This window comes from Hipposideros armiger, unplaced genomic scaffold (genome assembly GCF_001890085.2).
Source record: "Hipposideros armiger isolate ML-2016 unplaced genomic scaffold, ASM189008v1 scaffold_5, whole genome shotgun sequence".
NCBI lineage: Eukaryota > Metazoa > Chordata > Mammalia > Chiroptera > Hipposideridae > Hipposideros > Hipposideros armiger.
This window is the reverse complement of record NW_017731355.1, coordinates 6,599,583-6,613,559: the sequence shown is the minus strand read 5'-3', so window position 1 is coordinate 6,613,559 and position 13,977 is coordinate 6,599,583. Positions and strand designations below refer to the sequence as shown.

At 41.8% G+C, this 13,977-nt stretch overlaps 1 protein-coding gene across 6 annotated transcripts in view; it reads left to right on the top strand.

Moving 5' to 3' along the window:
- SAMD4A (sterile alpha motif domain containing 4A) overlaps positions 1 to 13,977 on the top strand; it is a 217,033-nt gene that overhangs the window by 120,035 nt on the left and 83,021 nt on the right. For all 6 annotated transcript variants that reach the window (XM_019645265.1, XM_019645297.1, XM_019645273.1 and 3 more), the window contains one exon: positions 10,495 to 11,013. In XM_019645265.1, coding sequence (XP_019500810.1) covers positions 10,495 to 11,013 — 519 coding nt within the window. The remainder of the gene's footprint in view (positions 1 to 10,494; positions 11,014 to 13,977) is intronic.

Here is a 13,977-nt window from a genome sequence, read left to right as displayed (position 1 = left end):
CCATATACATTGGTAAGGGACCAAAGATAAATATCTATAAATAAATACATTCACCTTCAAAGGTGGTAGTGTAAAACTAGATTAAAGCAAAACAGGCCACTGCTGTTACCCCGGCTCTGGACCAGTATGGCCTAAATCCTCTCGCTGTTTTTGTGTCTTTCGTTTAGAATTCTAGCTGGTATGTTTGAGACTTGGGAAGGATGAGTGAGAGGCTCTTGTCCACAGACATAACTATGGGCTCTGAGCTTTTGTCTTCACCTGCATTGTTCCCACCAAGTCTACTAAAGCAAAGGGTCCTCATTTGGCCAGTCCTCCTGACTCTGGTCCAGCCACTGACCTCTGGGTCTATTTAATTTCATGGTGGGATGCCCAAAAGGAGAGAAATGGCCTCAGCCATTCTCTTTCCCAATTAGAGAACTTTATCCTTTACGATTGTCCTTTCTAACTTTTCTCCTTCTTACCCCACTGCCCCAGAGGACTTCAGATATTTAAAAGTATCTCCCCTTCTCAAAAAACTTGAAAAAACGTATTCTAATTGCGTCAGCAGACCTACTAACCTGAAAACAAGTTTGGTATACAAGTAACAGGTGAAAATAAGCTGCTTTTCTGCTTACCTTTGCATAAATTCCTAGAGTTGGCTGGTAGCTCAAGAGAACTAGAAAGGGAGGTGTGCCTCTAACTCCCTCTACAGGGCTGTGCTTAATGAGGATGAGAGCGGGATTGGCTATGTCCTAGGGCAGGTCACCAAACTCTGTCCTTGTACAGTAGACTAGGCCCTTCTTTTCAAATACAGTAACAGTTAATTTGTGACCATGAATTCGAATATCCTGCCTCCACAAAACTGTTCATTCTCTCCTCCATAGAAGAACTTCTACATATATTTCAGATTTCATACCTAAATGAGTGATATGTAAATTTTACTATCAACTTTTCTAACATGCATATTTTGGGCATATATATGTACCATTCCTTGGTGACAATACTTATATAGTTACATCACTGGGCTCTTACATTCACACTTATATTACGGAGCCCTATCCCTCAAGATGGAAAATCTTGTCTGTAAGTTGTTGAGCAACTTCCTCATTATTTTAGAAAGTGTGGGACCCAGTGGCTTTAACAGCTCCTACTCATTTAAAGACATAGAATGGCTCCCTGTTGTCAGAGGTAAAACTTGTTCACTCTGGCCCTTCCCATACTTTGTGAGGTTTATAAGCTTATTGTGTGAAGTGGCTGTTGTTCATTTTGGTCTGTTGGACCAAGCACAGATTATTCTTTTGTGATTTGACCTGTTTATATTCCCCCCAAGAGGCTCCTTTGTTGACTCTGTCTGGACATTGCCAAGGATTTTGGTCTTGGAAGCCTAATTATTGCAATTAGGCTACATGGACCATGGTATGCCTCTTTCAAGGTTCTCATTTCTAGTGCTTCTCATGGAGCGAGGCCTGAATCTAAGTGTACAGCAGGTCCTCGAATAATGTCATTGTTTTCAACAATATTTTGTTATAACATTAATGAGAATAAAAAATCGATTCCCAGCTGAGACCACTGTCTGTGTAAAGTTTGCACGTTCTTCCCATGTGTGGGGGTTTTCTCCAGAGACTCCGGTTTCCTCCCATGTCCCAGAGATGTGCACGTGAGGTGAATGGGGTGTCTACATTGCCCCAGTCTCAGTGTGGGTGTGTGGGTGTGAGTGGCCCTGTGATGGAAGAGCGTCCTGTCCAGGGTGAAGTCCTGCCTTGCACCCTGAGCTGCCAGGATAGACTACTCAGGACCCTGAACTGGAATAAGCGGGTTGGAAAAGAATTATCTTGTTTTTATTAATCTTTCTTAAATGTATATATAGTTTACATTTACTTCAGTGTTTGGATCTTTGTTTAGGAGTTTCATGATCTATTTGTGACCAGAAATATACAGTAGGGACTTAACTCTTGTTTATATCAATTAACCTATGGTTAAATTGGTTTTGTTATACATCATTTTGATTAAAATAGCAGCTTCCAAGAACCTATCCACAGCGTTAAGTGAGGACTTACTGCAGTAACACAAAGCATGTTTATATCCTTTGCAAGGTCGGCAAGAGGATTGCTAATTCATTATTTTGAAATACTATTGAAGAGTCATTTTGTGGTATGTGGGGTTTTGTCAGTGGTGGTCTGGGAGTGCAAGAGTGGCACTGAAGATTAGTGAATGGGAAAGCTTCCTGCTTTTAGAACATTTATAGCCTGTCCTCTGAGGGGTTTTGGTATTAAAAAAAAAAAAAAGAAAGAAAGAAAGACAGAAAAAAAAGTAGCCGAATGTGGTTGCTAGGATTTGTCTTGCATTTGTCAAGAGTAAGGTAACATTTTCTTCATCTCTAATTTATATGACCCTTAGGAGACCCATTCCTATGAGATTTTATTAGAACATAGTCACGTATGGCTAAAAATACGTGGGTATACAACGTTCTTAACACAATCTTATTGGCATCAGTTTTCCGTCTTTCATCAACAGATGCTTGCAAAAGAGTGTATTAAATACATTTAATTCTTCTGTCTCAGCCTCTCAAGTCTTTATCAGGAAGATTACTTTAATTGGTGGCAGTTGCAATCAGGAAAAGCACCCATTATGCTTTTGTTTTCTAGCACGTGGGGAAATTTTCCATACTAAACAGAATATTGAGAAGGGGAATGTAGTCAAGATTTTGGAAATTGAGTTAATCATTTTATTTTCTCCTTTTATATGTTCCTGTCTTTATTTGATGTTATAGCTAAAAGTAATCAGAATTCTGCAGAGTTAAATTAGAAAGAGGTGACTGAATAGTTTTGGCGTGACAGTTGATACCCACTGTTGTTTGCAGGTCACCCAGTCCATCAGTCTTTATTTAAAGAAAATTTCTAGGAAGTGCTTAAGATTTGGAGTAAGAAATCCCAAAGTCTAATAAACCACTCTCAAACAAAATGCCTGGGCATAATTTTATATAGCCATTTAAAAATGTGATTAATAAGGAAATGTTAAAGCATGCAAAAATGTAGACAATACTGCTATCCTCACAGTGCTTACGGTCAAATAGAGAAAGACAGAAAAAAGCAATACACGTCAGATCACGTGATAAATGCTACTGAGAAAAATAAAGCAGGGCAGGGGCGATAAAGGAGTGTAGGGGGAGGGGGTGATGTGGGCATTTGAAAATAGTGTGGACAGAGGAGGTCTCACCAAGAAGGTAACCTTTGAGCAGACAGAACTGAGGGAAGGTAAATGTGGGTCTGGGGGAAATGCGTTTCAGCCAGAGGAAACAGCAAGTGCAAAGGTTGGGAGGGAGGCACATGTCTAGTATGTTAAAGGAATAGCAAGGAAGCCAGGATAGACTGAAATGAATGAGAGACAGCAGCAAGGATGGGCTCTAGATCATAGAGGGACTGATAGGCCGTCGTATGGCTGTTACTCAACGTGAGATGGGAAAACATTGGAATGTTTGATCAGAGAAGTGACATGACTTCTAGTATAAAAAGATCATCTGGTTCTTATGTTAATAATAGACTGTTGAGGGTGGGTGGAATGCAGAAGCTTGGTGAGAGGTAGTCAGATTCTGGATATATTTTGGGGATTCAGAGGACAGGATTTTGCTGGCAGATTAAATATGGGATGTGAGAGAAAGAAGTCAGGGATACGCTAAGGTTTCAACCTGAGCTACTGGAAAGATGGAGAAGCTATTTGCTGAGATAGAGAAGACCAAAGGAGCAGGTCTAGTGAGTACAAGCATCAGTTCAGTTTTGGACATGTTAACTTTGAGATCATATGAGTAGAGATGTAAAGGAGGCAAAGGAGCCCTGCTTGAGCACCCAGCCATGCCAGTACTACCCAAGGGAAAAAGTGACTAACATGGAAAGTCCTCACTGAAGAGATGACCAGATCACTCTGGGAGCAGTAAGTAGGTCACTGTAGGTGTCTTTTGGGACCAGAGTTGCCTGGTTCTTGCCCTTTGAGGATGGTCAGGTGTCTATGAATAACCAGTACCTAATGACCTTCATGCTCTCAGAGAAAGCTCTAGTGGTTAGAGTGGACCATGGAGTCCATGACATAGATGCCTGCCTTTTCTAGTGAATTCAAGGGGCAGTAGGATTTTTGAGTGATTTTTACCAAGTAACACAAAGCTCCATATATTAGTTAATTATTGCTATATAACAAATTACACCCCCCCCCAAAAAAAAAACAAAAAAAAAACTTAATGGCTTCACATAATAACATTTATCTTAGTTTTCTGAGGGTCAGAAATTTGGGACAGCCTAGCTTAAAGTCTCCCACAAGGTTGTAGTGAAGATATTGACTAGAGCTGGAGAATCCACTCCCAAGGTGGCTCACTCACATGGCTGGCGGTTGGTAGCAGGCCTGAGTTCCTCCCCACATGGGCCTCTTCCAGAGTGTCTTCATAATTGGTATGGCTAGCTTTCCCTGGAGCAAATGAACCAAGAGAGCAAGACGGAAGCTGCAGTGCCTTTTATAACCTAATCCCAGAACACCTCCACCACACTCTATTGCAGTGGTTCTCAACCTGTGGGTCGTGACCTTTTGGGGGGCCGAACGACCCTTTCACAGGGGTCGCCTAAGACCATCAGAAAACAAAAAGATATTTACATTATGATTCATAACAGTAGCAAAATTACAGTTATTGAGTAGCAACGAAAATAATTTTGTGGTTGGGGGTCACCACAACATAAGGAACTGTATTAAGTGGTCGCGGCATTAGGAAGGTTGAGAACCGCTGCTCTATTGGTTACACAACAGACCTGCTCAGATTCATTGTGGGAGGAGAGTACACAAAGGCATGAATACCAGGAGATGAGGATCCTTGGGGGCCATCTTGGAAGCCAGCAATCACCCTCCTTGAAAATAGGGAGAAGGTTTCTTATCTTCTCAATCCTTTGTATCTGTTCAAAGGACCACTTGCAACTATAGGAGCTCAGTAACTCCATATTATATGGGTCCCCCATTACAGCTGGTCTAGTCCACATCTCTTCCAGGACTCCAACAAATTATGGGGCTGTTTCTCTAGTCACCTCTAGTTCAAGAGGATACTTGGGCGATAATAGGCAAGTGCAGGTGCCAACACAAGAATCCCACTGTTTGTCATGGGTATTTGCCATTTTTCCCTCTGATTTTTCAGGTGTCTATCAGCTTACATGCCTACCCAATGCATAGTGTGTGGCATTCCCACCGACATAGTGTGTGGTGTTACCATTTTTGAGTTGTGAAGAGTGGCACTATGTTTAGAAGCCTTTATTACCTGATGTGTCTAGGACTGAGTTTGTAATACAAATTATTTCAAGGAACACTTGACCATTTAAGAGCCACTAGTATTTCCTCCTTTTAGAGCATTTATTTAACCGGTACTTCTTGTATATGTGTGCTTACTATCCAGGCATTTCTCACATGAGCAAATTGCCTAAATACACTTGTGAGAAACCCTTTTATGGTAAATGTTATTAAACTGAAAACAAGGGTATAATAAAACAGCAATTTAAGGGTAATTTACTAACAACTGGAGCCCTTAAACATTGACATACCATTGTATAGTAGTACTACTGTGTAATAAAAATACCAGACTTGGTATTTAAACACACTCTTTGTCACTCCAAGAATTATTGGGACAGTTTCCTAATCCTCATGGTCTTTAATTATAGCTCTTCTAAGATTCTTTTTTACTACTCCTGTTTCACTGGTTTATAAATTATAAATCATTAACTTTTACCCTCATAAAACATCCAGCAAACTCTTACATCTCTGCTCCTTATCTAGAGAAATAATAAAGAAAGTATTCAGAGAAAGCAATAGAGGTGACCTGGCATCGTTGAACCTTGCTGTTCTTGGACTTCCATTTTTCTAGACTATCTACAGAATAGAAAGATATTGGGGTGGATAATAATTGAAACTGCCTCACAGAAATGATTCATTGAAAATTTTAAGGATTCCTGGTGTTTTTTTCCAGTATGGAGAATCCATTGAATCCACATCTCAGTTAAGGCTCCTTTCTTTCTGGAAGGTGGTGTTGATGACACAAAGAAGGCCAGTGGGTGCTGACTCTGAGACCGACTTAGTACTAAATAGAAAGCAGGGACACAGAACCTGCAACGTTGGCTTATTAATGTGCCTGAAGGAGCCATCATCAGAGGGGCCAGAGTAATCAAAGTCCATATAATCAACACAGGAAGGCCTCCACAGGAAGCCAAATCATCATCAGAAACCAGTTATTAAGTTGCCCTGAAAATCACCATCACAGAATGTAGAAATACCTCAAGTCTGTATGATCAGTTCATTCTCTCCCTGAAGGTACCCAGTAAGCTATATCATAGTCCAAAGGTTGTTGGGTGAATGAATAATCAAGATGAGGGAGGCTAAGTGAGGTGACTGTTTAGTGGCAACTGGGTAGTCTCACGAGTTCATCTCAGAGTGGGAATGATTTTGCCTGAAGGACTGAACTACTCAAAGCCAAATGACTAAAGCTTCCTTTTTCCTAGAGGGGCACTTGCATAGGTATATTAGTTATCTTTGGCCACATAATAAATTACCCAAAATTTAGCAGCTTAAAACAACAGTAAACATGTTATCCACACACATTTTGTGTTTGAAGAATATGAGTGGTTCTGGCTCAGGGCCCCTCAAAATGTCTGGGGTGCAGTCATCTAAAGGCTTAACTGGGGCTGGGAATTCAGCTTTCGAGATGGTTCCCTCACATGGCTAACAAATTGGTGTTGGCTGTTGGCAAGAGGCCTCATTTCCTTACCATCAAGACCTCCATCCCTACTGGATTGCTTGAGTGTCCTCACAACACAGTAGCTGGCTTCCTCCAGAGTGAGTAACCCAAAAGACAGCAAGGCAAAAGCTGTAATGCCTTTTATTACCTAATTCATGAATTCACACGCTGTCACTTACGTTACTTTCTGTTTGCTAGAAGTGACTCATTAGGTCCACTCAAAGGGAAGGGAATTAATTAGGCTCCACCTTTTGGAGAGGAGTGTCAAGGAAATTGTGGACATATTTTAAAACCACAATAGGTATCACCTACATTGTCTCTGCAACTCCTTTTTTTCTACGCTTCCATAGCTGACCAATTCTTCTGCTGATTCATGTACTCTATTAATGTATTATTATATTTATAAATGTAATATATATATATACTCATTTTATATGTAATTATATATTTTACATATTATATAATTATATATTATAAATATTAATGTATTTAGCTTATGTCCAAGCTCTTCTAGTATAATAATCATTGTGCATCTATGCTAATTTGCATATTCCCATTCTGACACCTCACTAACCAGGGGACCTGGGGCAAGTTACGTGACCTCTCTGTGCCTCTGGGTGTCCTCATCTGTAAAATAAGGCTGTAATAAGACCTACCTCATAAGCTTCTTGTGAGTATTAAATGAGTAATTGTATGACAGCCCTTAGAAGAGTGCCTGGCACACAGAAAACATTGAATACTGTTAGCTGTCAGCATGGCAACCGTAGCAGTAGCAGAAACAGTTTGATCCAGTAGGTGTAGCTAGCCCTCAGAAGGCAACCTTAAGTCCATGTTCCCAGTGGCCGTAAACAAAAGTCTTAGTTGTCTTCCTGGCCACGCCACAGCCCTACACCATCCAAGCCCTGCCCCGAGGATAGAGAAAGAACCATTTCAGGCCTGGAAGGGACCAGGGCCAGTGGCCTCACGTTTCCTTTTCCTCTTTGCTGCACTTGTTCCTCCTCCCAGGTTAATCCCTGGCAGGGAGATAATGTGTTTAGTTTGCACTCTGAGTCCTGTTTACGTTTTGGTTTTGTTCCTGATTTTATTTTTTTAGGCTGACCTTTTGCGGAAGGGTACAATATCCAAACAGGGAAGTGACCTAGCAGAAAGCTAGGGAGTTCCTCAGCCTTATGAATTTTTATTCAAGATTGTTCCCAAATTTTATTTTTAAACATACATTTTCTTCCAGGACATACACTAGCCACATCGGATCAGTGTTGGCATCAAACATAGATTCATCTTCCTTTCAGACCCTTTTGCTTCTTGCCAGTACCTCTGCAGTTCCTTGGGCTTAAGAAATAGATTTTTATCTTCAGCCCAAGCCTAACAAGCTGGTGTTTGCTGAAAATGTATTGATGAGAAAGTTAGATGTGGTGCTTTCTTTGTGTCCCAGAGCTACTTTAAAGGAGAGGCTCTCTCTACCTAGTAGAATGCATGAGGGTTGTCTTGTGTCAGGTGGCAGTTAGCTAAATATAGAGTCAGTGTGCCCTCCCACCTGCCTTCCCCATCCGAATGTCTATAGTCCTGTACTAGCCAAGTTAGTAGCCATAAGCCACATACATGGCTTCTGAGCACTTCAGCTGTGGCTAGTCCATGTTGGGATGTGCTTTTGGTGGTAAATACACCCTGGATTTCCAAGACTTAATACAAAGCAAAGAATGTAAACTGTTTCATCTGTAAAAAAATTAATTTCACCTCCTTCTTTTTACTTTTCTTTTAATACTAGAAAATTTAAAATTTCTTATGTGGAATTCCATATTTCATATTGTATTTCTATCCAACAATGCTTCTAGAGACCAACTAGCTCTATTCTTCTGCCCCCAGGACAGAGTGTAGAGCCTTTCTGAGCGACTCCTCAGAGTCTTTTGTCATTCCAGCACTTCATTGCTTCTCCACATCCAATCTTCATCTCTCCTGATTCAATTTGAAGACTCTACTTCAGATAGTTGACTGTTCATCTCCTTATTAAAGCTCCACTTGAAAGGAGTCATATATCTCTTCATATTTTTCAATTGTAAGCTCAATAACCCCATTTTCTTTCACCTTTTGACTTTCTATCTCTTTTCCAACTCTGATGATTTTTAATGGCCTTCCCTGGGTGGTGTTTAGTCTCTATGAGTTTTTAAACTTGGTATCCAGAACCACCCAACATCACTCTCATGTGGGCCTGACCAATACAGAGACAAGTAAGAGGAATTATTTTCACCATCAAGTACTTGAATGGTCCTTTCGATACATCATTTCATTTAATCCTACAACACGAGGAGGGCAGATGCTCTTGGTAACACTCTTGACTGATGAGGGAATTGAGGCTCAGAGAGGTTCAGTAACTGACCAAGGTCCCGCTGCAAATTAAGTGGCAGATCTGGGATTCGTGCCCAGGTTTGCCCATTTCCAAAGGCCACATTTTTTTTCATTTCATACCTTGCGTGATACTTTTCTTTGAACACACCCCTGTATTCTTGAGAGGCCTTAGAGTATGTGGCTGATGCATTTGTAACTTATGGTCAATGAGGACTCTTGAGCTTGTCCGGATATATTTGTGCCTTGCTGGAATTGTAAAGCCCTTTTGTGAAGTTCCAGAAACCTTTCAACCCTGCCGATACGATGTGAAAGCCAGCAGGACTACCTATCCCTGTAGGGTCATCAGAGTTGAGGTCTCCAGGTGTCAGGAATGACTTTTCTAGAAGGGAGCTTTCTTTCCTGTTATGCTAGACCCTGTGGATAGCTATCAGTCTCCAGAACAAGCTACTTCTCAAAGGCCAGTCAAGGTGAAGTGTATTGTTTACCCATGTTTACCTAAAGGCAACAAGTTTGTGTTTTGATCGAAAGGGTTAGGAATGGATCCTTGAGTGTGTTAAAAACAGATCTTCACCTTCACATGGATGAACCTTGAAGACATTATGCTGAGTGAAATAAATGATTCACATAAGGATATGTGAATCTATGAGGTACCTAGAGTAGTAGTCAAAGTCATGGAGACAGAAGTAGAATAGTGGTTGTCAGGGGCTGGGGGGAGGAGGGAACGGGGAGTTATTGTTTATGAGTACAGGATTTCAGTTTGGGAAGATGCACATGTGATTGGAAGTGCTCCTGGAGCTTGGGTCCATTGCTCATTTGAGCTATGAGCACACAGTTTTCTGAGCTTCTCCTGAGCAAGGTTTACTTCCCTAGAATGAGGGGTCCTTTTTTTTCTTGACGGATTTCCCCATAGGAAGTTTATCAACTCCACGCAAATGCCTGTACCAGGGTTTAAACGACTTTTCCACAGGTGTCTGGGGGTGGGGATGGAAGTGGGAAGCAGCCTTATCCCCAAGACTCCCACTATATGAACTCTTGATTCCACTCGCTTTTCTGTGGAGATTTTCTTATTCCTTATTCTCCTCTTTATCTGAGGGTGTGGCTAGACTTTTCTAAGAAAAAGACGGAGGGTGCTGGAATTCTATTTGGTTTGTACCAAAGGAGTTGTAGCCCCTTTGAAGACCTGAATGAGAATTAGATTGAGGACCCAAACATCTAAGAACGTTTCTTCCGTGTTTTACTGAAGTCACTGCCCCCTGACAACCTGAAGTTAGTTATCCAATCTGATTCATGGGCTATTTTGAGAAAATTTAGCTGAGGTCCATAGATTGGTATGCTAAACCACAGGAATTCTCTTTACAGTGTGGCGTTTTGTGTCATTATGGCTGTATTTGCTTATTTGCCCTGTATATTTTCCTTTTCAGGAATCATTAACCAATGGCAACAGGAATCCAAGGATAAAGTGATTTCCCTCCTGTTAACTCACCTGCCTTTGCTGAAGCCAGGAAACCTCGATGCAAAAGTGGAGTATATGAAACTGCTGCCCCAAATCCTGGCGCACTCGATTGAACACAACCAGCACATAGAGGAGAGCCGGCAGCTGCTGTCCTACGCGTTGATCCATCCGGCCACTTCGTTGGAAGACCGCAGTGCTTTAGCCATGTGGCTGAACCACTTGGAGGACCGCACGTCGACCAGCTTTGGTGGTCAGAACCGAGGCCGCTCGGACTCTGTGGATTATGGGCAGACGCACTACTATCACCAAAGACAGAACTCCGACGACAAGCTCAATGGGTGGCAGAACTCTCGGGATTCTGGGATTTGCATCAATGCCTCCAACTGGCAGGACAAAAGTCTGGGGTGTGAGAATGGCCACGTGCCCCTCTACTCCTCCTCGTCCGTCCCCACCACAATCAACACGATCGGAACCAGCACAAGTACAAGTAAGTCCCCTGGAAGCCCGTTAAGTGCAGTCTGGTTTGGCGACTTGCTGTGTGTGGCATGTCCGGCTGCGAATGTCTGCTCTGAGCACCCGTAATCCTGGGAGAGAAGGGCTGGTTAGAACTGGCTGTGGGAAAGGGGTCTTCGGACCCCATCTTTGTTCCTCGTTGCTTTCTGGAAGGATGAAAATGTTGGGCAGGTAAAAGTGATTGATGGTCCAAATTTGGGTGACAAATAGGCTAAAAAATTTTTAAAAATAAACGAATGAGTGGTAAAAGAAGGAAACCAACTGTTTCCACAACTAGAAATGCCTTTCATTCTCATGTCTTTCACCCTGGGGTCTTTGGATCTGCCAAGATGCTGAGTTATGTGTGATTTTCTAAACCTGATTCTAACCCATGGTTAACCAGACAGCCTCATGGGCTTTGTGCATTTTCTCTTTTATTTTTCCTTTTTCTTTCTTCTTCTTCTTCTTTTTTTTTTTTTTTTAAATTTCACCCTGGAATGTTCCCTCCCTTGCATTTCCTGGTTTTATCCTCAATTGTTGGGGGCACCTTTCCTCCTGACCAGGGGGAGCAGGTTTGCTAACTGAGAATGCTGCTCTATGCTGTGGCCTGATGCGAATGCTGTGGCCTTTTCTGGTGCAGTCTAACCCCTTAGGAGACACAGGTCAGGACCTGGTTTGCAGGGGCTAAGAGCAGAGGACAGCCTTCTGTTCTTTTGACCACTAAAGCTAAGTAGCCTGCCCACGACTGGAACTAGGGCCAGAGTCCTCTCTGTAGCTCCCCACTTAGACTGAGCAAAATGACAAAATACCATTGGTGTTTTTATAAAGTGGCAACGTGGGAAAGTGGGCCATCATTTAACAGAATTCTTTAATGCTACTTTGCACATGTCTGTAAATAGTGTCAGTGCCGAGGTAACTTTCTGGGGGGGGGGGGGGAAGCTTTTGCGGACCTTCTATACCTGTCAACATGCAGGAACCCCTAATTAAAAGATGCAAGAGTATTAAGAATTGGCAGTGATGGCTTCTTGGCCTTTACTTCCACTCGGATCTTTTGCCTAAGGGGCTTTTTAAAATGGTTTTCTCAAATATGGAGGAGTGTTGAATTATAACTATACTAATTGAAACAATACCTTAGTGGAATAACTAAGGAAATACTTAAGATACTGCACTGATAATGCTATCACATGAGATTTTAAATTCCTTTTTTTAGTTTTACATTTAGATATCAGTAACTTGAACATTTTGAGAATTAGGTGATTCTTGCATTGTTAATTTATTATTTGGGAGGTTCTGGTGACATTTAGTCTCTTTCACAGACTAGTAATCTAGGGGATGGCTTAACTAGCCTCTGTGTGACACAAAATGATGGCTAGGACTATTAGAGCAGACAGTGCAGGCTGGGGTGACAGAGATTCTTGGCCCAAGTTTCCTGGGTCAGTTATGGAATCTAGTAATTATTACAGAACTCTGTGATAGCCGAGAGAGATTCAAGCTCCGAGCCACCTGCCCTCTCAAAACTTGGTCTTTTGTATTTTAAGGGATTGAGTTTTATGTCATTTGTCTTGAAATTAGTCTTGGGTCATCACATTTCTATTGCTACTGATTTGTATATTCAGGGTTCGATGTTGACACGATTAGTATATTCAAGATGTTTATCAGGTTGTAGTCAACAGGTACTTTTATTTTTTACTGTGTCCACCCAGCCCCAGAGGGAAGGAAAGGCAGAGATGACTCCCATATATTTGGATTCCTGTATATAGTACTTGAGCAGAAAAGGACTTGAAAGTTTAACAAGATAACTAGATTATATATCCCAGGAAGAAGAAAGGGGCTGGAGCCCTATTCCAGAGAAGATAAGAGCTCGGATCTCTCCTCCATAAAGTTTCATTCAAAAGTCCATGTCAACACTTGTATTTCAATAATATCTCTTAAAAAAAACCATTAATGTCATTAGTCATTACTTTCTCTTCTTCATTGCCTACAGAGATTAAGTTGTGTTTGGATCATTCATTCCCTTGTGCTTCTATCAACTATATCCTGAGAGTGGCTCAGTTGGTTAAGAGCTCGCTCTGAGCAACAGGGTTGCCGGTTTGATTCCCGGCCCGAGCTGAGCAGCCGCTGAGCTGCCAACAGGTGGCAGGGTGGCACAGCTAAAAAAAAAAAAAAAAAAACTGAGCAGCTGGGAAGCAGCTTGACAAAGTGGAAAGAAAAAGGACTTTGGGGTCAATGCCCTCCTAGGTCCAAATCTCAGGTCTACAATTTGCTAACTACAAGTTGGCCAAGTTACTTAACCTCTCTGAGCAAGGTCCCCACTTGCAAAGTGGGAACATTCATGGTATCTGTCTACCTTTGAGGGCTGTGGTGAGGGTGAATGAGATTATGTATGTAAATGCCCAGCCCTGGCCAAAGCTGGCAACAGCAAGCACTCATAAGTGTCTGCTAAGTGAATAAATGGGATGGACTAGGAAAGACAATAAGGAGCAAAATGCAAACACAGATACCCAGAGACTGTGCCCTCATTTGCATCTTCTGATGGTCACCTGATAATGGGCCTTGGATATGCTAGGACTTTGGCCATTTCACTGCAATAGAAAATGGGTTAGACTTAAGGCTTCCTGGCTCTTCTACTGCACTGAGGAGCTATATTTCTTATTTCTTTCAAAGTGGGAAAAAATATCTGCACAAAGCAACCTAATTTTAAGCAAAGAACTGAGATGAGTTAGTGCTTCACATTTTCAGATTATCAACCACATTAGTGACAGTTAATGAAAAGAACATAACTAGAAGACCCGCTCCCTTACACAGTTTGTTTTTAACCTTGGTTGATTCCACTAATATTTTATTCCTTGGGGCATTGTGCCCCCAGCAAAGTGCCTTAGCATTCGTGGCCTCCTCCCTGTGTGAATTCTGAATCATTCAACTGTCCCACAAACACTTACTGCCCACCTACTGGATGCAG